This window comes from Aspergillus heteromorphus, assembly GCF_003184545.1.
Source record: "Aspergillus heteromorphus CBS 117.55 chromosome Unknown BO70scaffold_8, whole genome shotgun sequence".
NCBI lineage: Eukaryota > Fungi > Ascomycota > Eurotiomycetes > Eurotiales > Aspergillaceae > Aspergillus > Aspergillus heteromorphus.
The window spans coordinates 963,834-987,616 of record NW_020290413.1 but is presented as its reverse complement, the minus strand read 5'-3'; the positions used below and the strand labels follow the sequence as shown (position 1 = coordinate 987,616).

Sequence of the window (23,783 nt, the reverse complement as noted above, 5' to 3'; positions counted from 1 at the left end):
CGTTCACATCTACAGATTGCCTCTCCTAAATAATATTCCTAGCCGTTATATTCCTGCGGGGATTGAAGCTCTTTTTTATAATTACCCAGTCCATTCCAATCCAATCCAATCCAATTCCAAACCAGCCGTAAAAGCAGCAGTATCGCTGGAAGCTTCTTAGCATTACCAGCTAAACTAAATCGCACATGTTGGAATTAGTGTATTCGTATTCAACTTCAGGCGCATTAATCCTGATTGTTTGATTATCCGTACATATACTGCGTATAATCCTTCAAGTTGGATTTGTTTTATATATATAATGTATGTATTAACTACTAACTAGTAGTATGTGTGGCATTTACCGAAAATACTATGCATCAGTGGGCGGGAATGAATTTATGCTATTACCAGTAATATATATATATATATAGTCGATGCGGTTAATAATTGAGATGAGATGAGATAAAATGAAAATTGCGCTGGAGTCTATGATTGTGGGTAGGTAGTACTTGGCTATTCATGGCTATCACTTCCCTGAGGAATCTCCAACAATGAGTTGTTTATTCTGAGATATCGCAGCCTTGAAGGGCAATGTGAAGCAATTCACACTACTATATATACTCTCTACTGTGCATATAACAAAAGAAAAAGAGAGAGAACAATGACAATAATGCACATTGGTTAATAAACATCTACTATCCAAAGCACACAAATAGAGAAAAAAAAAAAAAGGAAATGTGGTTGATATATAGTAACTGCGCTATATATAACCAACAAAACAACCCAAAACCTAAAACCTAAGAAGACGCATAGCATAGCATAACATAACCTAAAACAAACCCTCCATATCCAAATCCAAAAATTCGGGATTCCCAACAGCCATATCCGCCGCATTCAACACATCATCAATACTCGTGTCGAGGCCTCCACCGGAGGACTCAAGGCCCATATTGCCCATACCACCCATACTCTGTCCGCCGTCCATTCCAACAGCGGCGGCGGCGCTATCCAGGATCTGATTAATGTTATCGTCGTGGCCAGGGCCACCGGAGGAATCGAGATCCATTTGTCCCGGGCCGCCGACGCCGAGCTGCATGTTCTGGATGATGTTGTTCATGTCCAGGTTAGGGACCTGGGTGGGCGGGGTCATGAGGACGTTGACGCGGCGGTAGAGACGGACGATGACCTCTGCGCGGAGGGGGTCTTTCTCGGAGATCTTAGGCACGTTCTCGTGCAGCAGGAAGAGGGCGTCGCGGAGCGTGAGGATCGGGCAGCGAGGGAGGGGTTCCTTGGTTGGGTCGATGGGGTGCTGGGAGTAGTTGTTTTGGTCGACGGCGAAGGACTCGGCGAGCGGAGCGCAGATCAGGGTTGCCACGATGTCTAGTGCCAGGTCGCCGTTACCGGCTTCGGTCTGGAGCTTTAGTTCCTCGACCAAGGCGGCGAGGACGCGCGTTGACCCCTGCACCCGGATGCCTGCGATGAGCTGTCGGTGCGTGTATGATTGCGGGGCCATGCTCATGTCTGGGCTTGTGCTCCACAGTACGAGGGATTGGAAGGTGTTTCGCATGCTGCCTAGCAGTCCTCCGGGGGAATGAGTGGTCCAGGGCTCGAACTCGCTGCGATGGCAGCTGCCGCTGCGTTGGAACGATAGGTACGGTTCGAGGGCGTCCATGATGGGTTTGATGTCTGTGCGGGATGGGTGTCGGGCTCGGACGTCCTTGAGCTGTTCCTCCAGAGAGCGGGCGGTGATGTTCAGTACCGTCCGGTGGATTTCTTTCGCTTCTCCAGAGATCGAGCTGGGAGTTACCAGGGACTGTAGCGCTTTGAGTGAGATTGTCGGGTCATTTTCGGTCTCCCAGATGTGGTTGCCTAGCCAATTCAAAGCCAGGACAAGCGATGGGAGGAGGAAGGGTTCCAGAAGATCTGTTTGTTATTAAGACGTGTTATAAGGTGTTGATTTATCGATATGATACTCACATTCAAAACCTCCCTTGAGGGTGTCGAACTCAAGCTTCCCAGCCTCACATGCTCCCAGACTCTGGCTGAACAGCGTAGTCACCAGAATGTAGAACTCTTGCGGACTGCATGACGACATGGTTTCCTCGCTGATTCCTTCGGCGATAAACAAGGCATTGATCCAGGCGCCAAGGTTTTTGTTCTGTTTCTCATTCAGATCATCAAGCTTCTCACTACCGGAGCCACCCTCGAGCAGACGCAGGACAAAGGAAGGGTTGCCTCCAATTCCGATGTCACATGGTCGCAAATCGTATCGGTATTTGAAAGTCAACACGAGCAATAGGATGCTTCCAAACTCGTCGTAGACGGGCTGACTTTCTCCCTGATCCTCGTCCCAGTGCCATGCATCCAGTAGAGCGCAGAGCGGTTGCAGCACTTGTCTCGCACTGCGGAAAAGCAGGATGACATCTAAGGCCTGGACCCGACGGGAGAGCGAATTGCAGATGTTTTTCAGGGTCATGGTTTCCTTCTGATTGCAGAGGTGATGCATAACCTAAAGAAGTCAGTCTCAAGCTGGAAACACATCCATATCAAAACATACATCTGTAATAGCCCCCACGATCGCCCCCGCATTGCCCTCCATTGATTCGATTTCATTGATCAGCTGCTCTGCGCGCTCCGGATTGGCATTTATTTGCGACACAAGCTCATCTTTGTTGTACGGGCCCCCGACAGGAAGGGTCTGCATTGGATTCTCGCCCAAAAGTCGTTCAATACTGGACTCGGGGATCAACTTATGCAAGGCACAGGCGAATAGGAACTCCTGCCGCACGTCGGACAGGGCCGTGTTGCTCTGCATAGCAAACATTTGCGAAAACGATGGGAACGTGTTTGGATCCAGTCGACTCAGAGCGTGACTGATGCAAAGCTCCATAGGCAAGGACACCATTGAAGCTGCCAGCATGGCTGCGATAAAGGAGGGCAGCTTGTTTACCAAAAATGAACGGAATAGGAACATTGATCGGCTGGATTCGTTACGATAGCTGGCATTAGACAGCACATCGAATGTAGCGGTGATGGTCTCCTCAATGAGAGCTTGATAGTGTCCCTGCAATAGTCAGTATTGCAACAACAATTTGGGATGTCTCACTTACCCCATATCGATTAGAAAGATAATTAAGCAACATGCTGTCGTCGACCAAGGGGCGGCCCACCAGCTGAAAAAGTCAGTGATGATCAATAACGTATAGGGCAAGAAAAATACCATGGCATTTATATAGACGTAGAGACCAGCTCTCGAGTTAATCATGGGCCCATCCATGACCGAGTCCTCGAACTGAAGCGCATTGACATTCACGTTCCCCATCATCGAAACATCCAATGCCTTGGACGGTGGCTCTCCAAAAAGTCCAAACTCCTTCTGCAGACTATCCAAACGGTTGCGGAGCGGCAGCGACACTTCCACGCAGAGGGGAAGATAAGCCGAAAGAGCCTGTCCAAGCTTTATTTTCAGCGCTAGCAGATGTCAGTGCCTAAGAAAAGCGGGACAGCAAGGCTCAGAAGCTACGTACCTTCATGAGAAACGGCGGAAAGAACCTCTAAGCCCTTTCCAGTGCCCGATAGGGCAGCGAGCAAAATCCCCAACGACTCAAATAAGGAAACAGCATCCGGGGAGCCCATCAACCCCCCCGTCTGATGGCTTGCATCCATATGACCATTGTGCCAGGCCACCACGGCCTGGATCCAATCCACAATGGCATTGAATATGCAAATGGCTTCTGAAAACGTCTTTGGTGTGGTCCCAGTGGAGACGGAAAGCATGGCATCCTGGACGACTCGGATATCGGTCATCAGAGTGTAGCACTTTTGTCTCTGCTTGATCTGCACAGCCTCCTGGCCCGGTGGCTGCGGTTTATCATGAATGGACGAGTACTTCAGGAGACAGTTCAGCACCGTGGAGGTCTGAACCAAACCCATCTTGCAAAGACAGTCGATATACAGGGGGAGGAGCGGGTCCCATTTGATGCCGGTGGCGAGTCGCGTCTCCAGTAGCACGTCCAGCAGCGGGGCTTCAGCAATGGGGCATCGTTGCAATAGGAGCCGCGTCAGGCTCTTGAACTCAGCGGCATCGATGCGATGCAGCAAACATCGTCGGAGGAAGATCCCCCATTGTTCGGAGGACGTCATGTTCCAGATCTCTTTGCGATGATTCCGGATCTTGAGGCGGGCATATCAGACACGCGAGCCCGAGTTATCAGTTCATACACCCAGGCGATCACCCTGATAGCATGGCTTGGACATCTTGCCGGGGGTGTCTTGATTGTTGTCGATTCGGGAAGCCTTCAATCATTATTGTTTGGACGACGTCAGGTGCTGGTCACGTGGGCTTATCTCAGCACACATCACATGACATGGTCGTAGTCAGCGACCGACAACTGGACAACTTGGACAACTTATGCTTACCTATACATCGTGTAGTTACATATCGGTGCACAGAGACCGTGGCATCCAGGACCAATACCCGATCGATAGACATGACCCGTGCTTCAAACACACGCAGTCTGAGGCGATCGCACCGGACATGATACCCGAATTGGCGAGTCTGGTCTGAAGAAACTGGGAACATCTCATCGAGTCAGCGTTCATACCGAGGTTCACGCTCGCCGTTTGTCTCCGTACCACCCGTATTGAAGACGTCTACCGAGTTATGCCCATCTTCACAAGTTCACCGATCCCACGAGTTGAACCATGGAATGCTCATCGGCGGCTCAACGGACGCGGACAATCGGATTGGAGGCCGCGTGGGGGGTTCCGATGAAGAGTACGCAAACTACTTCCCAAGATAGTTAAGAGGATAAGATCTTGTGCGGACTGGGGATGGTTTCCTTGCCGATCTCTGGGTTTTTTTGGAGTACAGAGTACATGTGATATTATCATCTACCTACCTACCTAGGTACTTCTTATGGTCCCGACCTACACACCTCCAGTCAGGGTACGGAGTAAGCATAGCAGTATCAAACAATCACTACAGGACTGACTGCGGTACGGTATGTTGTTACAGAACATGAAGATTCAGTTGGAGAGGGGATGTACGGTATGCAGCATCTCGGAATCGTATTTCCTCTATTTTATATTGGCACTCTGGCAGGATACATACAGGATTAGCTTAGGTATGTCTTGCTCCTAGCAGAAATGTGATGGGTAATATGTACTATATACAGAGGTATGCGCTAGATATCTAGTATCTAGGTGGAGAGTCACCTACTACTTATCCATGCAGTATGGTGGTTCCGATCTGATCTACCTACGGTACAATACCAATACACGCAATACCACACTTCCATACCATGTAACTATTCCGTATTACATATACGATCTCTATTCTTTATACTCCAACCCCAATGCACATACAGCAAGATTCTGTATGGTTACACAGTGCGTCCAACCCCCACAAGACAGCGACAAAGAAGACAGGGTATAGCATAGACACTCCATATTTTTCAGTCTTTCAGCCAGCCAGGTTTGTCAGCCACCTCGACCCATAACTATCTCCATATCTCCATATCTCCCTGTTTCGATGACGCGTCACACTCTAACATTCCAAGCCTAAGGTACCGCCCAACATGGTATGACAGAATATGACATGACATGACATGAAATATTAAAATTCTCCGAACCACGCTACATACGTAGAGCCTGCTTTTAGTGCACATACTACTCCTATCTAGGTAGTATGTACTCCGTACACTAGGCTTGACTGTCATATGCATGTGTAGTTGCCTAAATGACATGTATAATGTGTAGTCCCTAGGAGTAACTAGTCCCTACGGTCTACTCAGCACCAACCTGAAGATTCCATCCACACAGATAAACAACCACACCACACCGTCTCTTCAGTGACTTAGTCTTCGGTCTCCAAGGCCTCCCTCAGAGTCAGACAGATGCAGCACGTCCAACATCCAAAATACATACATACATACATACATACATAGGTACCTAAGGTAGTAGAAACATCCGAAATGCCCGTCCCTGCCGAGGAATGAGTAAGCGGTAAACTATAACTACCCGGCATTGCCGTGCCGAAACAAAGAATAGTCATCAGATGAACAGACACAGACACCATCGACTAAGAGGCCATCGCAAAGGGCATTTACTCAAAAGGAAGACATAGACGACTTGACTTCTCTGGGTCTTCTCATGTGAACGGGGATATCGGACAGAAAGACAAAAGGAGTAGGAGATCCATCGCAGACCCCATCCATTCATTGGCTATCTAGCTTCTCGGTTGTTACTTGAAGTATACTACTATCTACTGTGAGTGCCGAGTCTAGCTAGTACTCTGTACTAGAAGGACAAATAATCAGTCGTATATGGTTGGTCTCCTTAAGTGGGTTTGGGCCCCCAAGGATCCATCGGCCGTTTGGTTTCAGATTAAGTAGGGAAGAGAGTTTCTGGGAACCAAGATGCTCTCTTTTTTGTTTAGCCGGGCCAAGCATGTCGAAAATCGCCATCCAGAGTGGCAGAGTACCGGTTACCGCTTGCGGAAAGGCCGTCGGTATAAAGGAACGTTCTGGGTGGGGGGTAGGGTTGGCAAGTGCTGAACCTAAATCGAAGCCCTTAATAGCACGCCGTCTGCCAATCAAAGTCAACGGGTTCAAATTCTGACTCGCTACACACTTGAGACTCCTGTCGACTAAAGATAGTGGGCCGGAGATCGGAAGGTGGTTCCTGACAAACGGATGGGTCGGTGGGACTACTCTATCCTGACTAAAACACCAGGATTAGTTACAACAGAGGTAAAGAGATGACGGTTCCTGGCCGTCTCGTACGCCGAAAACAACGGGGCAACTTACTGGACGTGGCTAGCCCTGAGAGCGCTGATTCAGCAGCTCATGGCCCTCGAAAGTTAAACTGGTGCCGAACCTTGGTTGAGACTTCAAAAACCAAAGATAGCGTGCGCCCTATTTGACGCCTCAAAGGCTTTCCAGGTACACCGTGATATGGTAGTCATTCTCATCTGATGACGCGGTCTTTGGTTTGGTGCTTATCCATACCAAATCTGCCTTTCACACAGAATGAACCTAAAACCAATGTCATCGTTACTACGCAACAAACGACATCTGTAACACGACAAGCACAGAGGTAAGCAGGTCCTTATTTTAGCTCGTGTTATATACGAGAGTACAGGGGGCTGCTTTCATCTCCAGACCGCTTACAAACATTGGTGTTACATCAAGAAGCGGCGGACAAAAGCATCTCTAATAGCATGCTTTGAGCCTTCTCTGAGACATCAGGTGTACGTACCTCTAGCGCCCAGACCGATTCAAAGTGCGACCAGGATTGCGTCTAGGCTCGTATAGCCCTCGAAAATCGAAGGAAGACCACCTTGTAGCCCTGTGCATGGGCATCGCATTGGTCTGGATCAGCAGGCACCTAGATGGATACTGATGCTAGCAACTGCACATTATAGGCCAGTTGGAGGTACTCGGATGCCACATATGCAGCGACTCCAGAAAATGTACCCAGAATAGTCCTTCCTATGTGTGTTAAAAAGCACTAGAAAGGCACCGTTCTATCTGCTAGGGCTATTCTGTATCAGTAGACGACTCTCCCCCGCTTCGGGTGGGGATTTGAAGGAGAGCCGACATGATGAACCCATCCTAGTGGGAGTATTGATACCTGGCGAGAGCATTTGTCTTCAGGCCACTTGTGTTATTGCTCAACCGTCAATCCTTTCTGCTTCGGGATAAGACATGGCCAGGCTATAGTTAGCCATTGATGTGGGCATGGAGGACTGATACTCACCTCATGAACCGTGATCTCATTTCCTCAGAAATAAGCATACTGGCGCTGATCTTCAGACAGGGCAAGCTAGAACATATCCTGCTCGTATAACATTATCAGTCACTAGTAGAACTAGTGGTCGAACTTGCTCACTGCAACCGGAGCCATCAGTGGAGACCTCATATCGCGCAAAGAGGAATCCCAGGCCAAACTGACTGGGCAGCACGGGCTACTGTTTGGGATCACCGCTGAAACCTTGCGACACACTAAAACGCAGCTAGTGTTGCTCAAACCCTTGATCCATGCAGTGATCTGTGGCTAGTGTCGACTAGTGGCAATAATCTGTGGCTGGAGCCGGCCGATGCGCCACGGTGGCAAGGGCGTGTGGCTGCAATGCCGATCCCTGTGGCTCGGCGTCTCCGGACTCACCTAGAACCCCGTGCGTGCTGCACGGTATAGTAAGTGTCAGCAGGAAGTTGCAGTTGTTGCAGTCACGGAAGTAACTGGAGGCGATTGAAGGAATGCCTGCCTTTGACGCAGTCAGAAAAAGTTCCATGGTACCTATGGTATCTACGGAGTAGGGGCCGCAGAGAGGGACCGTACAGCGGTACCGAACGGATGCGTAAATTACATCCGTGGAAAAACATGCATCGAACCAAGGTAAGCTCATTGATCCGATCATCCCCTACATCTACCGCCCCAATAGTTGCATGGCCGTCTCGGATCCGAGTCGGCCTTCGCTGCTCAATGAGATATCACACTTCCATGGCTTCTTCCCGACCCTATTGAGGCCGGTCGGTAGGTACGGGCCAAATTTTGTGGCAAAAATGCATGCGGACCAACATGAGCACAATGCATGATGCACCTTTAGCTTATTAGGCGGCCAATTGGAGGGGCTGGAACTGTATCAGTGGGGTATGGGAACGTGCTCTTGCATACGTTATGCCCATGAGTTCCAGGAATCGGTGATGCTGTCCCATCGCAAGGTCGCAGGTGACTTGGACACATAACCAGAGGTGTGGGCGGTTAAGGCCCAAGGGCTCGCTCACCTTGCATGAATTGAACCACCAAATAGCAGGCGGGGTCCGTTCGTATATTGGTTTGAGCTCTCAGAAATCTTCCCCATCTGGGCTCCATTCGGCGCTTTTCCCCTGCAATACGGGTCCCTTTCTGCCACCCCCTGACAGAACGGAAAATGCTTCCTACCCCAGCGAAGTCGGTGTCATATACCGCGGTCAACGGCTATCTCGCATTGGCCTAGTGGGATGTCGTACCGTAGGGGATGATGCTCAACCGCGGGATATGCATCAAAGCCCTCAGTATCTGCACCTAGCCCCTTCTGGGGCGGCGCGCATTGAGGATCTTGACGCGAAAAAGCAAAAGTTGTCGCTGATCAACCAACGAAAGCAAGACACACAGCCACCGGGCTGAACGAGCCACAGTGACCCGTGGTTCAGAGTGCAGAGATACGACCCAGGTGCATCGCACGGTATTGTCTCGGGCCCTCGGTAGGTATCTGTCTGTCAGAGCCGTCAGGGAGGACGTACATCACCTACACCCTGGGGCCTGAGCATGGCGTCTGGTAAGCCGCAAGGTGCGGGTACTGAATGGCCAGTTAGTACCTTCTGAGCCCTGCTACCCTCACCGCTCATCCTCCGCTCTCTGACCCTGCTGCAATGTGTGAATGCCTGCCTGGAGATAGATACCTGCAGATGATGCGATCCCGCGCCTCCGAAGAATCGAATGGCCTGTTAAGGGTTGGGATCCAAAACATCCACGCACCGTCGCAGAACCAGCGGAGGGCCTTCTCTGCCGCAGCTGCGCTTGTGTATCAGCTGGGGCAGGTACGCGCTGACCGAAGAGGGAAAACGTCAACAGAGACCGAGACGAGACGTCATCGACGCGGGCGTGTGCCATGCGATTGGCCTAGCGGCACAATAACTCACCCCGTAAGGTGCAGCGGCGACCTTTTTTTTTTTCGATATTGCAGCAAGTGGAGCTGAGCTGGTGTCAAAATTCCGCGGGCGTCACGATGTGGCAAATTTCTGGCGCCGGCTCAGCGGAGAGCGAAGGAGTCCAGCGACAACAGTCCTACTACGACGACGACGACGACGTCGTGATTAGCACGGGTGCAACGAGGATCGGAAGATCACGCTGGATCACTTGGGGAGTTACTTATTGATGAAGAGCCGAAATATTGACTGATTGTGGGAATTGAAGCAGGCAAAGAGAGGCAGATCGGGATCGGGACTCGTTACCATACCATACCTTACTTTACCTCCCCTCTGCGTGTGAGCCCTGAGAAAGCTGCATAGACGGAGCCACAGGACTAGCAACTAAGATGCAGTGGGGGGGCTGCTGTCTTCGTCCTAGACTCCTACTCTAGTAGCAGTACTTGTCTTGCTGCAGCCTACCACAGATCCCGACCATTGGCCATCCCTGCCCGCCCATTACCGTGTAGGGATTAGGGATAGGTTCGTGGTTCATGACTTGCACTATATCAGACCCATCGATCGGGATTTGGGTCATGATCGGGATGCGACAAGAAAGGCATTGTCGAGGGTCGATTACCGAGGAGAGGAGAGGACCGTCGAACAGTCGACGGCCGTCAAGCGGCTGTGGCGGTGCCAGTCCCCGTCAAGGGGAAATAAGGCCGTGAAGCCGTTGACCAGCTCATCAGCTCATCCTTACGGCGGAAACTCTGTTCCTGGGAGTCAAATGGATGACGCCAGTGGAAAAAAGAAAAAAGAAAGAAAAGAAAAGAAAAGGGTCGTCAGGGCTGTACCCCGCCAATCCCCAGCATGCAGGACCTAGGACGCCCTTGCCAGCTTGGCCTACCTGTCTGTCAGGTCAGGCCTCTTGTCAGCCCCCGATGTCACTATTGAGCTTCTCGGATGATTAAGAACCGACGCATTACTTCGGGAGTTGGAGAGAGAGAGAGAGAGAGAGAGACGATGGCCCAAGGAAGGGGGTTCTGACCGCCGGGTGTGCGACTAGCAGACAAAACTATGGAAACGCCACTTACACCGCATCCCGCCTGGATATACTACTAGATAACTACTAGGTAGCGACATGGGTTGTACAAGTGAAGCAGCTGTTCCCTGGTATCACGATCCACATGGTTGACAAATGAAGGGGATGGAAGGGATGCCCTGATTCCCATCGTGATTCCACCCGGCTAGAATCTATATACCGACCACCTTGCCTGGGTACCTGGGAGGGAAGTTACCTTACTACTTTTACTGTACGATTATTGATCGCTGCTTGTTACTTTGGTACCGTCCACGGTACGCTGTTCGGTATGGGGACTGGGGTTGTTTGTCTGGTACGTACCGTCCGCGTACCGCGCGAGATAGTTACTGGGTCTGATCGAGGGGACGATCTTGCATCTCTTGTATTTTCCTGATTGGTATAATATATGCGTTTGTTTTCCGTTCCCATCATCCCACGGATTCCCACTGAGCCAGGAAGAATTGCCGACTGCATGGACATCAGATAAACCGGTTCCACCCAACCGGTGCACGGTATGAGTAGTACTATAGAGAGAGTGTGGTATACCTACTCCGTACTACCCAGGCACTATAGTCGGAAGGATGCCGCCTCGAGGCGACTATTACTTGCTTCATACCCCGGCTGACCCGGGGATAGACTCATGACCGATAGGTAGAAAGGTATGATACCACCTATCCAGGTACTCCGTATCTACCAGATAAGTACCTAAGTAGTAGCACTGGAGGAAGGTAGCGTGCAGCTGCACGGATATCTTGGATCTGGCGATGGTCCTATCAGCATTTTCCCGGATCCACTGGGCAAAAGGACACGCGATGACCAGCGCTTTTCGCCATCCACTAACTACGGCCCTCAGCCCAGGGACGGGGCACCAAACACCCTTTTCATCCGATCTGTACCTGGTTTCGTCTTTTTTTTTTTTTTTTTTTAATTTTTATTTTTGGAAGAGAAGGGGAGCCGTGAAAGTTAATGCATTTACACTTACAGTTTATTGATGATTATTCTGCTTTTTCTCCCCCCTGCCAATTGCCAATCCAATCTGCCAATTATCCACCTGCCGATGGCCCTCCAGTGCCTCTCCCCTTGAAACTCCCCAACGGACCACTACCCAGTTTGGGGGAGGGTTAGCTGCTGTGCCATTATTGCTCTCCCCTCCCACTATTGGCTGCGTCTCCAAAATTCACTACATGGGCAAAAATGTGATGATCAGAAAAAAAAAGAAAAAAAAGAAAGAAAGAAGAAAGTACCGAATCTGCTGCTACTTATTATTTATATGATACCGTTTTCTCGACCTCGTCTTCCTGTCTTTCCCAACCCAGTCAGTCTCAGTTCGCGGCCTGGCTTTATCGGGTAGACCCGTTCTCGTTCTAGTCCCCTCCCAATCCCAAACAATCATACAAGTCCACTCCAGCGCAGCTCCGCAACCTGACTCTTTTTTCCCTGTCGCCCGTCCCTTCTGGCTCGCTTGCTTTTCCCTTGTCTCAGTCCGAAGCTTTATGTATGTCCCATGCTCCCCGTTTTATGTCTTCCAATGCGCCCCGTTTCCCCCCCCCGTCATCCAGGCCTCGTCCCTCCTCCACCTTGTCGGGCTGCTCTCGCTCTCTCTTTTGTCTCTCTCTTGCTCTCTGCTGGCCCGACCCCATGCCCTGTCATGAACCGTTCCTGTTCTCCCCATAAATGGACCACGCCTAGCAGATGTCCATGAACGAATCTCACCCGGGTAGAGGCTTAGGTTTCGCGATCAGGAATCTGTTCCGCTCCTCCCCCTCCCCGTCGCCCGCCCCGAACCCGCGACACCGAGTGTCGGTCCTCGTCCGCCGTGGCAGGAGTATATTTTCGCACCAGTAATTCCCCCCCCCTTCTTCCAGTCTCTGAGCTCGACGCGATCGGGCGGGTGGGTGTTGCATGGATGCGGTGCGCGAGCCGTCGACGTCACTGCCTCGCCGTCGCAGATCGACCGGGCCTCACCTCTCCCCTCTCCATGGCTCGATTCGCGGGCAGGACTCGAGTCTCGACCAAAGTGAAATAAAAGAAACAAGACTAAGAAGCATGCTCTCAACAGGAACCCCCGAAATTCGAGCCATCAGCCGACCCCCGGGCCCCAGATGAACGCCAGCCAGCCCTCAACCCGGCTACGATGGTGGGACTTGCCGAGGCGTCGGGCGACAACTTCGACATCTTCGAATGGTACCCGCGATATCAGAACTGCCAGCGTTACTTCCTGGACCATGCGCAGCACAGCGTCCCCGTGCAAGCGCTGTCGGCGTTCCTGAACATCCGCCTCCCCTGCCAATGGCAAACGAACCCTGTCGCCAACTCGCGCGCTGAATCGCCCTCCCCCGCCTCCTCCGCCTCCTCCGCCTCCGCCTCCCCGATAACATCGACGCCGCTGTCCGCCGTCTCGCTGATCCCATACATTCGCCGGCTCGTGGCCACGGGGATGGACTTCCCCGGGGTGCTGCACGGCTTCTTCGGCGACGACTGGAGCACGGGCATCGGGTCTCTGCACGAACAGGAACGGCGCAATTACCTGTTCGCGGCGAAAAGCGGCGGTTGGGCGGCGGTGAAGAAGGACTACGACATCCCGCCGCTGGAGACGATCCCGTTCCTGCGTCCGTTGCAAGGGCCGCTAGATTCGGAGATCGAGGCGGCGGAGCGGAGCTGGAGCGAGTGGCTAGCGATGGAGGACTGGATGGTCGGGCCGCGAGCGCCTGATGTCCTCCGAGATTCGTCATCGCAGCTGTCACAACCACAGAGTTCGCAAGGGTGAGCCAGTCTCACCCCAGCACCGGCACCAGTACAACAGCGCGCGTGCGTGTCCTCCTATTCCCTTCTCCCGAGGAGAACACGGTTCTCTTTCTCATATAATTTTTTTTCCCTTCTCTTATTCTTTTACCCATCTTCAACAACAACACAACACCAGAATACGCTGGCGGTAGCACGGAGTTGGTGACCCTCATAGCGAATATTTTTTTTTATTATTGTTTTCTGCCATGAGAGAACGACGATCATACGATTTGATTGATTGATTGATTACTTTGGATGATATTGAGCGTGATAGATTTCGCGGGGCCCACATTGGTTCTCTGGCTTCAATTATTGCGCACGGCGTACTGCCCTCTCGCAAGGGGTTGGTGATTATACGACTGAAGGAACACGGGAAAATACGAAGGAGAAAACAATCAAGGGGAAAAATTAATTATCCGAATACCACTTACTCACTCACTCTTCCACTTATTCACTCTACATGCAACACGAACCGGGATTCTTTTTTTTATTTTTCTTGCTTGCTTGCTTGCTTACCTGTTTCCGTAGCTGGTCTTTGGTCCTTGCCCTTGTCCTTGGACCCTGGCCCCTCTCTCTCTCCCCCTTACACCTTTTCTATCTGCCCCTTTTTCACCCCAATGGCCTGGTGCCTGGCAACTGGCAACATGGCTTGCGTCCATTTCCAAGGAAGTGTTCCAGTCCATGGGCATGTCTACCTGGCCCTGGCCGTGACTTGACCGTGACCATATCCGAGTCCGAGTCCGAGTCCTTGTCCATGTCCGTGTTCCGTGTTCCGTGTTCCGTGTCCGTGTGCGTGTCCACCCAACCCCTGCACTTGTCGGGTAGCGACTCAAGACTGAAGATAGTGAAGATACTAGTGAGTTGAGTCGGCTGGGCCGGGCTGGTCGCCACCACCAAACCCCCGCCGCTCAGCTCGGTCAGGTCAGGCCCTCAGATGAGTATTCTGGTGCCTGAACCTGACCCTGACCCTGACCCTGACCCCGACCCCTGACGATTCCCAGCTCCGGGTGTTGGGAGGCGGATTGCGGCATTAGCTTGCGTGCTGAGGCGATATAGTATGATATACTGTACTCCGTAGTTTGTACATAGTAGTAATATTTTGTCTGTCGGGACTCGGGACTCTGGATCGACTGGACGCGGTAGTAGTCGTTATTATGCGCTGCGCTGCTCTGTAGGTAGTTAGCTAGGCAGTAGCTGACTAAAGTACTATGTACCCACCCCCACTTCGATAGCCCACTACTTACTTAGGTACTTACTATAGTTACTCCTTACCATCTGGTACTCTGTAATCTGGAATTAGAATGTAGGTAAGGTACCGACCGTGAACTGAATTGTAAGACAGCAAGCTGCGTATGCTGTGTACCTATTAGAATAGACAGCTGGGTAGAGAGAGGAGTAGAGTAGAGCAGACAACTGAGACACTACATACAGTATGCATACATACATACATACATACTTACTTACATACTGTGTAGTACTGTGTAGGTAGCCGACCGCGCCCCACCGGTTTGTCCGGAGTACGTATAGTACTTTCCCCCCCCCCCCCCCCTACTAGGGACTATTTGCCTAGGCATGGATGGATAGGTTGGTAGGTAGGTAGGTAGCTACTGTGTAATTACTTACCTATATAGACTGTCTACCTTCCTATTCCATACATAGTACCCACACAGCAAAGAGAGAGGGAGAGGGAGGGGGGGAGCAAGAGATGATATAAACAGCACCAACCTACCCCAACTAAACACCAACCAAAAACTCCTAACCTTTTCTTTCTTTCTTTCTGGCACATACCCCATACTCCATAGTAACCATCTACCTACCTACATAGGCAGGTAGGTAATGCAAAATGCATGACGGCATCAAAACAAGAGAAAATAATTGGGGCCAGTTTAGTTCATGTTGTGGTGTGTGGTTTGGTTCGCGGATCGCGTCCATCGATCGGTTAACTACCTGATCTGATCTGATGTGATGACAACCCGGACGGCGGACTGAGATCGGGGTGGATTTGATTGAAATTGGTTGGTTGGTTGGTTGGTTTGGCATTACTGCTTATCCATATACTAGATAGTAGTTAGTTATCCATACTTACAAAGTACTCCGTAGGTAGGTAGGTAGGTAGTCTATTTACTACATACACACTTATGGTAATTGACAAAGCAGACTACCCTACCTAGAAGCAATTGAGCATGACGATGACGATGCCGATGACGATAGATTGAGATAGGCGAGAGACATGGCATGTAAACAAAGGAAGTTACTATTAATGTAGGTACGGTACCTAGGACAACACGAACCCCCCCCCCCCTAGCCTCAACCGGGTTAAAACTCCTCTCTCCTGGCGTTATTTAAACTTCTTCTGGAGTTTTCGATTTGGCGGGTTGGTGGCGCGGCTGAACTGAACTCTGAAGTCTGAAGACTAGCACTCGTACTAGTACTAGTGCTAGTGCTAAGTTTGAAGGTCGGGCGGGGGGAGAGGAGACTAGGGCTGTTTTGTACGATCTAAGACTTACCAACTTACTATCTACTTTGTACTAAGGGAAGTAGTGTTGGCTAGTGTACTTTGTAGTTATCTAGTCATGTTCCTGACAGCGAGGATGTATTGTGTGGAACAACAAATACATGGCATCAGTTTTACCATACGGTATTTATATACAGAAGGACCTGTATGTGTACAGGTATTAAATGTCGGGGCACTCCCTCCTGTATAGTTAGCTTATCTAGTACGTTTGCCAATTTTGTTATTTGATCGATTTGTCTAAACAGTGGCATCCGTTCAGTTCTTGATGTTCGCTATACTAAGTTTGAAGAGATATATATCATATATATCACCTCGGTTTACATCACATCACTGGTGACAAACCCGAGAGAAAATAAACATGATTTACATCAAAGGTTTCTGATGCTATCACTTCTCAGCTAGCATGGTGAATGCTTCTTCAGTCTGATTAAATGGCGTTCACTCCAAACGCCTCGGTGCGGCGTTGTAATTGCCGACCACCAGCTTGGATCCCTTGATCGGATGTGCGAACCCTCTCTCAGAAGCGAGTATACAATCGCGTCCGAGTCGCATCCCGGACATCAGCACTTTAGACAAAAAGGTCAGTCAGCATGGGGGGCCTTCTAGCCTCTTTGCAATGTTCCGCGCTCAGCGCATAAGGAGGGCGTGTTCCAATATCCGCATCGGTTTCTCGATATCTTCATTCACTGTCCTTCCCTGGGCGCAGCGCTTCGAAGGCGACAGTACTGCCATAATCATCATACGCAAGCAAAGACAATAGAGTCTGAAAAGTGGGAAGATTGCCTCGCCTCCCCAACGAAGGCAATCTTCCCAGCCAGGTCGGTCTTGGGACGCCATTTCCGACCGTGAAAAGGCCGAGAGATTTCGCAGACCGACTCGATCTCTCATGCAGTGCACAAGGTATAGTACACACGATATGATTCGCACAACAAGCTAAGGAGAAGCGCCTGGTCACGAGAGACAGGATCGACGATCGAGCGGTTAAAGAAGAGAATCAGCAGTGTATTGATTGATTTACCCTTTGCGCGCGGCGAGTATGTGGGTGGTTGCTATCCGACTCCATGTTTCGGCTTTGAATCCTCTATTCTATCAAAGAGTTGCTTTGATACGTGTCGGGAGAGTGGGCCAAGGAGATGATTTGGACTGAAGCGATGGCAGCACACTTTTTGATGAGGCGAGCACGCAGCTGGGTCGTCGTCCCATTCTGCATTTCCAATCATCGCGGAACTGGGCGTATAGTCCTTGCAACACACGGATGGAAGGGCCTGGCGACCTTGGTCTTCTCTACACTCCTGTCGTCGGACGATTTCTTTAGCGAGGTCATGATATCAAAGGCCTGACAAGGACCCAAGTCACGAAACTCCATGATCCACTGGACGCCATACACCATGCGGATAGATCTGAAGCAGAACGTCTGGGGGCTAATCCAATGGATGGATGGACACAGAAGACCCTTCGATAAGCCGAGGAATGTCCTTCGAACTTTCGTCCGCTGCGGACAGATCCTCCCAGTTCCGTGTTCGAAATGTGGAGCTAATATATAAGCATATCATCAGATATACCATGTCGACGGAAGATCGTCTCTACGCAACCTGTCCATGAACAATTCCCAGAAAATAGTTTGTGATCTGTGCCAATCGCGTCAGTCTTTCTTCATTCGACATCAAAGATGGGCTCATATCCATTGCCCATGGCACCTTTCCCGGACATATTCTTTGGATATGATATCCCAACGGCGCCAGCAACCAAATAATCGCTGCTGGCGTCTGCAGGTAAATGATGGCTTGCATCCATGAGGCGACGATAATGAACAGTCGATAGAGCATAGCCTGGGACTAGATCTTTTTCTGGGTCATCGTGTGAATTGATACCTAGCGAGATGACTGCTTTTGCTCTAATCCAGAAGATCGGAATATGACGAACTGGCGGGCCAAAAACGCAACGCATGGTCTTTCCACTTGCATCCTGCATAGAAGACAGCGGAGCAGTACCCTGGGAGTCGTATGTCTCATGTATGGACAGACTTGATGCCATTTGAATGAAATTCTGCTCAGGGAAGTTCTAAGACGCTATCGCGTTGATATACGAGGGCCGACATATCTGGACTATACACAAAATCAACACTCTATGCCAAAAGAGAGAGAGAGAGAGAGAGAGAGAGAGAGACATACCTAACCCGCAGCCGAAGCTATTTTATAATAATGTTCGGTGTTGATATAAAACTCCAGGTTTCTGCTCACCAGCAATAGGAGGGTTCGTAAAACGTCATGACTGCTCAGGGTAATGCCTGAAAACGGTAATATGTTGAATATCAGGGTCGAGTATGTTCTTCTTTTCAACAACGTACGCACTGCCCGACACCCTCTGCCCCAAAATCTACCATGCAGTCTGTCATAGATGGCATCGTCTTGCCCTTCTTCTGGCATGTCCAGCTCACAATAGCCACAGTCATAGAACTAGGACTCATTTTATTCGTGCCACGCGACACACACGGCCGATTTTCTGGCAGATAGCCGACTACTACTCGCGACGTAGTCCAGGCGGAAACTCGCATTCAGCTTCAGGCACTGGAGAGAGCCGCCTCTGAGACATTCAAAAGTTCCCGATATGCTTCATTTCTCGAGTAACAGAGCCCCTGACTGGCGCACGCGAGACATGTTGGTCGACACGGGCCAAGAAAGATAACAAAACCAGATAATACAGAGCCAGTCGCTCTTGGAAATTTCCCACGCATGCATAAGGTTCTTTGTGCTTTGCGCTTTTCGCAGTCATGATATATCATATAAAGCATATCCCTTTCAACGAAAACGTATTCAAAGTATGGTCTTCTGTGATGATCATGGAATAGGAATACCAAGGCTTGCCGCGAGCAACACCATCCAGAATGAATCTCGATGATGGATCTCTGTCGTGGTATACTGATATAATTATAGGACACCACATATGTCCGTGGGCTGGTTCCAGTGAGGACCTGGACAATATGTGTGTCAACATAGCAGGCCTAGTGGTTCTCTTCGGATAATGCCCTTCATCGAACACTATGCTTCCCAGTACTGCTCAGAGGTTGGATTATAATCCTCTGGGGGCTCTAGCCTGTAAACAGCTCGTGAAAAACCCCCTTATGCTTCTTTGGCGGCACATCTATCATGATCCTGGACCCATTAGTCTCCAGCTCCCCATATGAGACCCAAGTTGGAATCTGTCATTGTCTGTTTTGATAAAACTCCGATATGATCGTTCAGAGTCGGATTAAGGAAAGCCGTGTATCGCCGAAGTCGTCATTATCTGAGAAGAAACAACTTTCCTTTGGTCCACTGAAGATTCGTGCCATGGCTACTGTGCGACACAAGCCGATGCAAAAGGTAGAGTATTCTCGAAGCATAGTATCGTTCTTTGTATCGTGGTGATATCCGTATGGATGACAGAGAGTGTGGCATACAATGATGTCCTGATGCCACCGGATGCGTTGGATATTTTGTTGTCAACACTAACATTTAGGTTCGAAACATTCTTGATGCCGACAAATAAATCGACTGTCAATAGCGCATGACTGGCAGTATGCAGATAATCTGGTGTTATAGGAGTTTAGTTCCCATCGAATTCATCCCGATGTTAGTCTCTAGGATGATATCCCCCAGCTTTTCAGTCATAACAAGACCACAGGATCAATAGGTGCTGTATATAGTCTGTCAATATGACCTTTTTCTCGAACAGCACTCAGCCACACTTGCTGCTCGCCGTTTGTCGAGACCCATGCAACAACCTGCGCACTGAACAGTGAGTTGTATGATTTTAAGCCGATCATAGAATCATTGTCTTCTTATAACGCCCATATAAGATGTCCTTTGCGGAGTGCAATGTCCACGACATCAATCTTTCAGTATCCATGGTGTCTTGAGATATCCAGAAATGTTGCCCCCATGGGGGGTGGTTGGTTCTTCTGTTCTCTCTGAGCCGACACCAATTAATTGGCGGCCTTCGCGATGCCAATGCATGTATCTTTCAGGAAGATATGAGATGTGTGACCAAAGACAGCGTTTCCTTCGCGTATATCGACCCTGACATATCCATCGAATTGATATGCTTGTGTTGGTTCAACGTCCTGGCAGGGGTAATAAGACTTGAATGGCAAATACTTCAGCGCCGCTCAAAGACAGATATCATAGCGGTCTCTGGCGTATTTGCGGGCCAGCATTTACCCCCAATAGTACTATAGAGAGCATGAGCATAAGGAGCGTGCCCTATACAGGGTTTTCTGGGTCCCGAGACAGACAGCGGAACCAAAGCTCCTCTGCATGCACCAGTCTGACATGATCCGACTATTGCGAGATGACAGCAATAGATCCGTCCGTGGGCTCTCTTCCCTAGGATGTAATGTAAACTTCCTCCGCAATAAGGAGGAGATCTCTGCCTCGTCTTGCCGCATATCCACCGTAAGGCATCGTACCCATCTTACCAATAGCTCTCCAGGCTAATTAGCAGCAGTACGGCTCCAGTCTGTGTAGACGCAAACACAAACACAGCGGGACTGAGAAGAAGCTGATACCGACGCATAGGGCTTCCACCACCACCACCTGATAGGGTCACATTATGCTGTGCCCCGAGTTAACTCGGGCTTTCGGGCACGCTGCATGGTGCAAATGCCGGAGGACCAAACTCTCTATCCCTTGTTGTTTGTTGTATCTGGCCGTCACTGTCCTTGAAACATCATATTTCTGCGTGCTCATTCGATTAGACCGCATGGGGGCGAGAACAGACCCGATATATCTCAGAATATAAAGCTCTCTCAGCCAGAGGAGATGACCTGACTGTACAGCACCAAGAGACTGAGTGCCTCGGTACACTGTATGACTGGGATCTCCGTAGATGTCTGCTCCGCGCACGCAGCTATTCTAAGCACGGATAACTGACCAAGCTGGTAGGGACTCATCAATGACCGCATGACAGCACCTTAATGCGATGATCTGATGCTGGAATGGAACTACCATGTCCATTCCCTGCCGTCCAGTCGTCAAGGACATGTAGAATGATTCGGACACCACCCAATATCTGGGTTTCGCAAACATAATTCGCGATATATCTCTCCACCCTCGAAAGAGACGCTCCAGCTCTGCTACTCACAGGACCGAAAGACAGGAAAGACACTTTTCCCAGCCTCCAATGCGTCCCAAAATCGGACAGGGGACGCTTTCTTCCCCGTCTTCGTCCGAGTACTCTCTGGATGCGTTGCAATTTGAACGCCATACATCATATAGAGGTCTGCCGTTTCTTGCACAAGCAGGATACGCTTGCGGCGTTTGTTCCGCCAGGAGAAGTGATTCAACCTGGCAGACTTTCGCTGAATCTGAATCTTCGAAAGCAAACGAGCCTTCAATGGACATCCAGCGAGAAAAGAAGAAAACAGTCACAGGCGGTATCTAGTTAACCCCCGAAGGGGTGATACTAATGTGACCAAGCATCACCCGCAGTGGAGTCCGTGAAGAGTTTGGATTCGAAGCCCTGAAGCCGGGCCAGGATCTCCACGCTAGGACAGATGGAAGACAGCGACAGAGTGCAGCAGATATAACATCCTAAGCGCGAGACATTGGATTCCGGATAAGTTCCGAATCGAAATATCAATCCTTCCAATGACTTTCCACATGCGTGATGGTATTGCAGATTGCATTGATGCCATCCTGGCAATGGTATTTCAATATGAGTGCCTCATTATGACAGATATGGCTGATAGGTAGGCCATGACACCAGTGTGATCGAGCAGAAATCAGATGTGGTGATTACCGACCAGAGTATTTACGAAAGATGGAAATGGAGAGCAGAGGAGAGGCTGATATACCCACTGACTAGCTATCAGCAGTGAAGACTCCCATTCCCAAGCAGCGATTGATTCACCCCCTCCCAAGCAACCCTAATTGAATGGCCCAGCAAACAGGTATTCCCATCCATCCATCCATCCACCCACCCAACCCAACCCAACCCAACCTTAATCATATTGAATCCCCTCCCGATCAAGTCAAATCAAGTCAAGTCAAGTCAAGCCACCAGACCCTCCCCCCCTCCCCTTTCGTCCTTTCCCATTGAATCATACCCAGCCCTCCCAAACTCACCCCATCCCCTCCAACCTAATCACTTTAAACCCCAAACCCAATCACAAAACTAAGATCCCCCCAAACAAGCCTTCCAGGCGAACAAACCACACCACCGGCCAAATGGTCAGTCAGTCCGTCCGACCTCTTGGGCGATCCGATCGTCCAGCCCCGGTGGGGCGGGACTAGTTTTGTCGCCGGGGACGCTGATTGGCCCGGAGGCATCCACGGGGGCTTAGCGAAGGCCACTGCGACCCTAACTAAGGCGAACAAGCTGTTTTCGGTGTGCTTAAGTATGTCTGTCTATGTGGGTTGGTCTTTGCCGGACCCTGCTGATGACTCCGGTGGTGGGGGGGATTCTTCTGTTCCGGGCGGTTCCGTCTTGGTTTTGGGATATCGGAATGGGTATTTATCTATATCTATCTAGGTAGGGATACTTTACTCTACTTGCCATCCTGTGAATTAGTATAATATGCATGGTACTAATGTCAGTCACCCGTACATATCTACTGGTTAAACTACCCCCGCCAATCCGGTCCAACACACCAACCAACCCAACCCTAACCTTATTATCTGGCTCAACTCACATGCCCCCATCCCCCATCCCACCCACTGACTAACTACCTAGTAACTATCCCCCCCTCTCCTCCCGGGAAATTGGACTCGGATGGATCTTGATGAAGTCCCCGAGTCGATGTGTGACTGAACTTTTGAGATTGTTCACCTACGGGAGGGGCACACTGTACCAAGCAAGACCAAGACCAAGACTGACTGATCTGACTGATCTGACTGGTCTGACTGGTCCACTTAACCCTATCCATCCTTCTTTTTCTTCAGGCATCACACAGTATACAGCATACAACACACTCATAGCAGACTCTCTCTTTATCTACTGTTACTGTTGGATAAATGGTGTACCGTCAAATCTCAATCTCACCGGTGAAACCGGTGAAATAAAATCCACCACCACCACCACCCACACTACTCCAAACCCGTGTCAGACTTAGACCAGTCCACTCCACTCCAGACAGACAGACAGACAGACAGGTGGTAGAAAGGTTGCATGATCAGACCCCTCCCCCTCAGACCCGTGCCGTCCACAGTCCACACACCTGGAGTCATCCCCACGTCCGTCGTCCACAATCCACACATCGGGGCTCACCGGGGAAGTTTGGATTCGGAACAAGGAACAAGGAGGGGGGGGGGGGGGGGGGGGGCAAATTATCGTCCTATTTTCGGAGCGAGGAGGCGACTTGACTTGACTTGAGACTTGAGGGTCGAGATATGGATGGCGTGCCAAAAAGTGTAACAAGAAAGAAATTGAAATTGCAAACGCCATCAGATAAGAGGCACGTGGGGCGGACACCCTTCCGAGGGTGGATGGGCCAATGGGATGGGGAGGAGGATCAAGGTGATTGGTCCGCCACTCTGCACTCTGCAGTGGCAGGAGGAAAAAAGTCAAAGTAAAGTAAGTAAAGTAGTTACTGGTCTAGTAGGGATATGGATGGGATGGGATCTCTTGGCGTGCATTATCTTGCTTCCTGCCAGGGCCAATGTGCGTGTGCGTGTAGTATAGTGTAGTGTAGTGTAGTGTAGTGTCGTGTCATGTGTATCTTTATTCAGGGTAAAATTTTATAAAATTTCCCCTCCCTTGTTGAAAGAGACAAACT

The 23,783-nt window shown here is 50.2% G+C and overlaps 7 protein-coding genes across 7 annotated transcripts; 4 read left to right on the top strand and 3 right to left on the bottom strand.

Moving 5' to 3' along the window:
* Positions 1–638: 638 nt before the first annotated feature.
* Positions 639–4,234, bottom strand: nut1 (putative RNA polymerase II mediator complex subunit Nut1). The gene is made up of 6 exons (XM_025541017.1): positions 3,507–4,234; positions 3,200–3,450; positions 3,090–3,152; positions 2,537–3,043; positions 1,957–2,488; positions 639–1,902 (listed from the first exon to the last, which is right to left on the bottom strand). The coding sequence occupies exons 1-6, from the start codon at positions 4,120–4,122 to the stop codon at positions 809–811; spliced, it is 3,063 nt and encodes a 1,020-aa protein (XP_025400808.1). The 5' UTR covers positions 4,123–4,234; the 3' UTR covers positions 639–808.
* A 454-nt stretch (positions 4,235–4,688) lies between these two features.
* Positions 4,689–5,835, top strand: BO70DRAFT_351844 (uncharacterized protein; the record flags this gene model as incomplete). Its single annotated transcript, XM_025541758.1, has 10 exons — positions 4,689–4,756; positions 4,889–4,934; positions 4,997–5,029; positions 5,084–5,105; positions 5,157–5,158; positions 5,216–5,370; positions 5,440–5,455; positions 5,541–5,561; positions 5,664–5,666; positions 5,740–5,835. The coding sequence occupies 10 exons, from the start codon at positions 4,689–4,691 to the stop codon at positions 5,833–5,835; spliced, it is 462 nt and encodes a 153-aa protein (XP_025400807.1).
* A 2,277-nt stretch (positions 5,836–8,112) lies between these two features.
* Positions 8,113–9,449, top strand: BO70DRAFT_378874 (uncharacterized protein; the record flags this gene model as incomplete). The annotated part of the gene is made up of 4 exons (XM_025545297.1): positions 8,113–8,177; positions 8,260–8,379; positions 8,426–8,517; positions 8,795–9,449. 4 exons carry the CDS (start codon positions 8,113–8,115, stop codon positions 9,148–9,150), a joined length of 633 nt encoding a protein of 210 aa, XP_025400806.1. The 3' UTR covers positions 9,151–9,449.
* A 302-nt stretch (positions 9,450–9,751) lies between these two features.
* On the top strand, positions 9,752–13,498 carry BO70DRAFT_395360 (uncharacterized protein; the record flags this gene model as incomplete). The annotated part of the gene is made up of 2 exons (XM_025546527.1): positions 9,752–9,835; positions 12,791–13,498. 2 exons carry the CDS (start codon positions 9,752–9,754, stop codon positions 13,496–13,498), a joined length of 792 nt encoding a protein of 263 aa, XP_025400805.1.
* Positions 13,499–13,737: 239 nt separating this feature from the next.
* On the top strand, positions 13,738–14,413 carry BO70DRAFT_224275 (uncharacterized protein). The gene has a single exon (XM_025538753.1). The coding sequence runs from the start codon at positions 13,976–13,978 to the stop codon at positions 14,378–14,380; it is 405 nt and encodes a 134-aa protein (XP_025400804.1). The 5' UTR covers positions 13,738–13,975; the 3' UTR covers positions 14,381–14,413.
* BO70DRAFT_423555 (uncharacterized protein) lies at positions 14,414–15,747 on the bottom strand (the record flags this gene model as incomplete). The annotated part of the gene is made up of 8 exons (XM_025547596.1): positions 14,414–14,684; positions 14,832–14,928; positions 14,980–15,081; positions 15,139–15,159; positions 15,304–15,328; positions 15,463–15,572; positions 15,602–15,607; positions 15,683–15,747. 8 exons carry the CDS (start codon positions 15,745–15,747, stop codon positions 14,433–14,435), a joined length of 678 nt encoding a protein of 225 aa, XP_025400803.1. The 3' UTR covers positions 14,414–14,432.
* A 1,936-nt stretch (positions 15,748–17,683) lies between these two features.
* On the bottom strand, positions 17,684–18,632 carry BO70DRAFT_423553 (uncharacterized protein; the record flags this gene model as incomplete). Its single annotated transcript, XM_025547595.1, has 4 exons — positions 18,378–18,632; positions 18,202–18,218; positions 18,117–18,135; positions 17,684–18,076 (listed from the first exon to the last, which is right to left on the bottom strand). The coding sequence occupies exons 1-4, from the start codon at positions 18,582–18,584 to the stop codon at positions 17,684–17,686; spliced, it is 636 nt and encodes a 211-aa protein (XP_025400802.1). The 5' UTR covers positions 18,585–18,632.
* Positions 18,633–23,783: the final 5,151 nt, after the last annotated feature.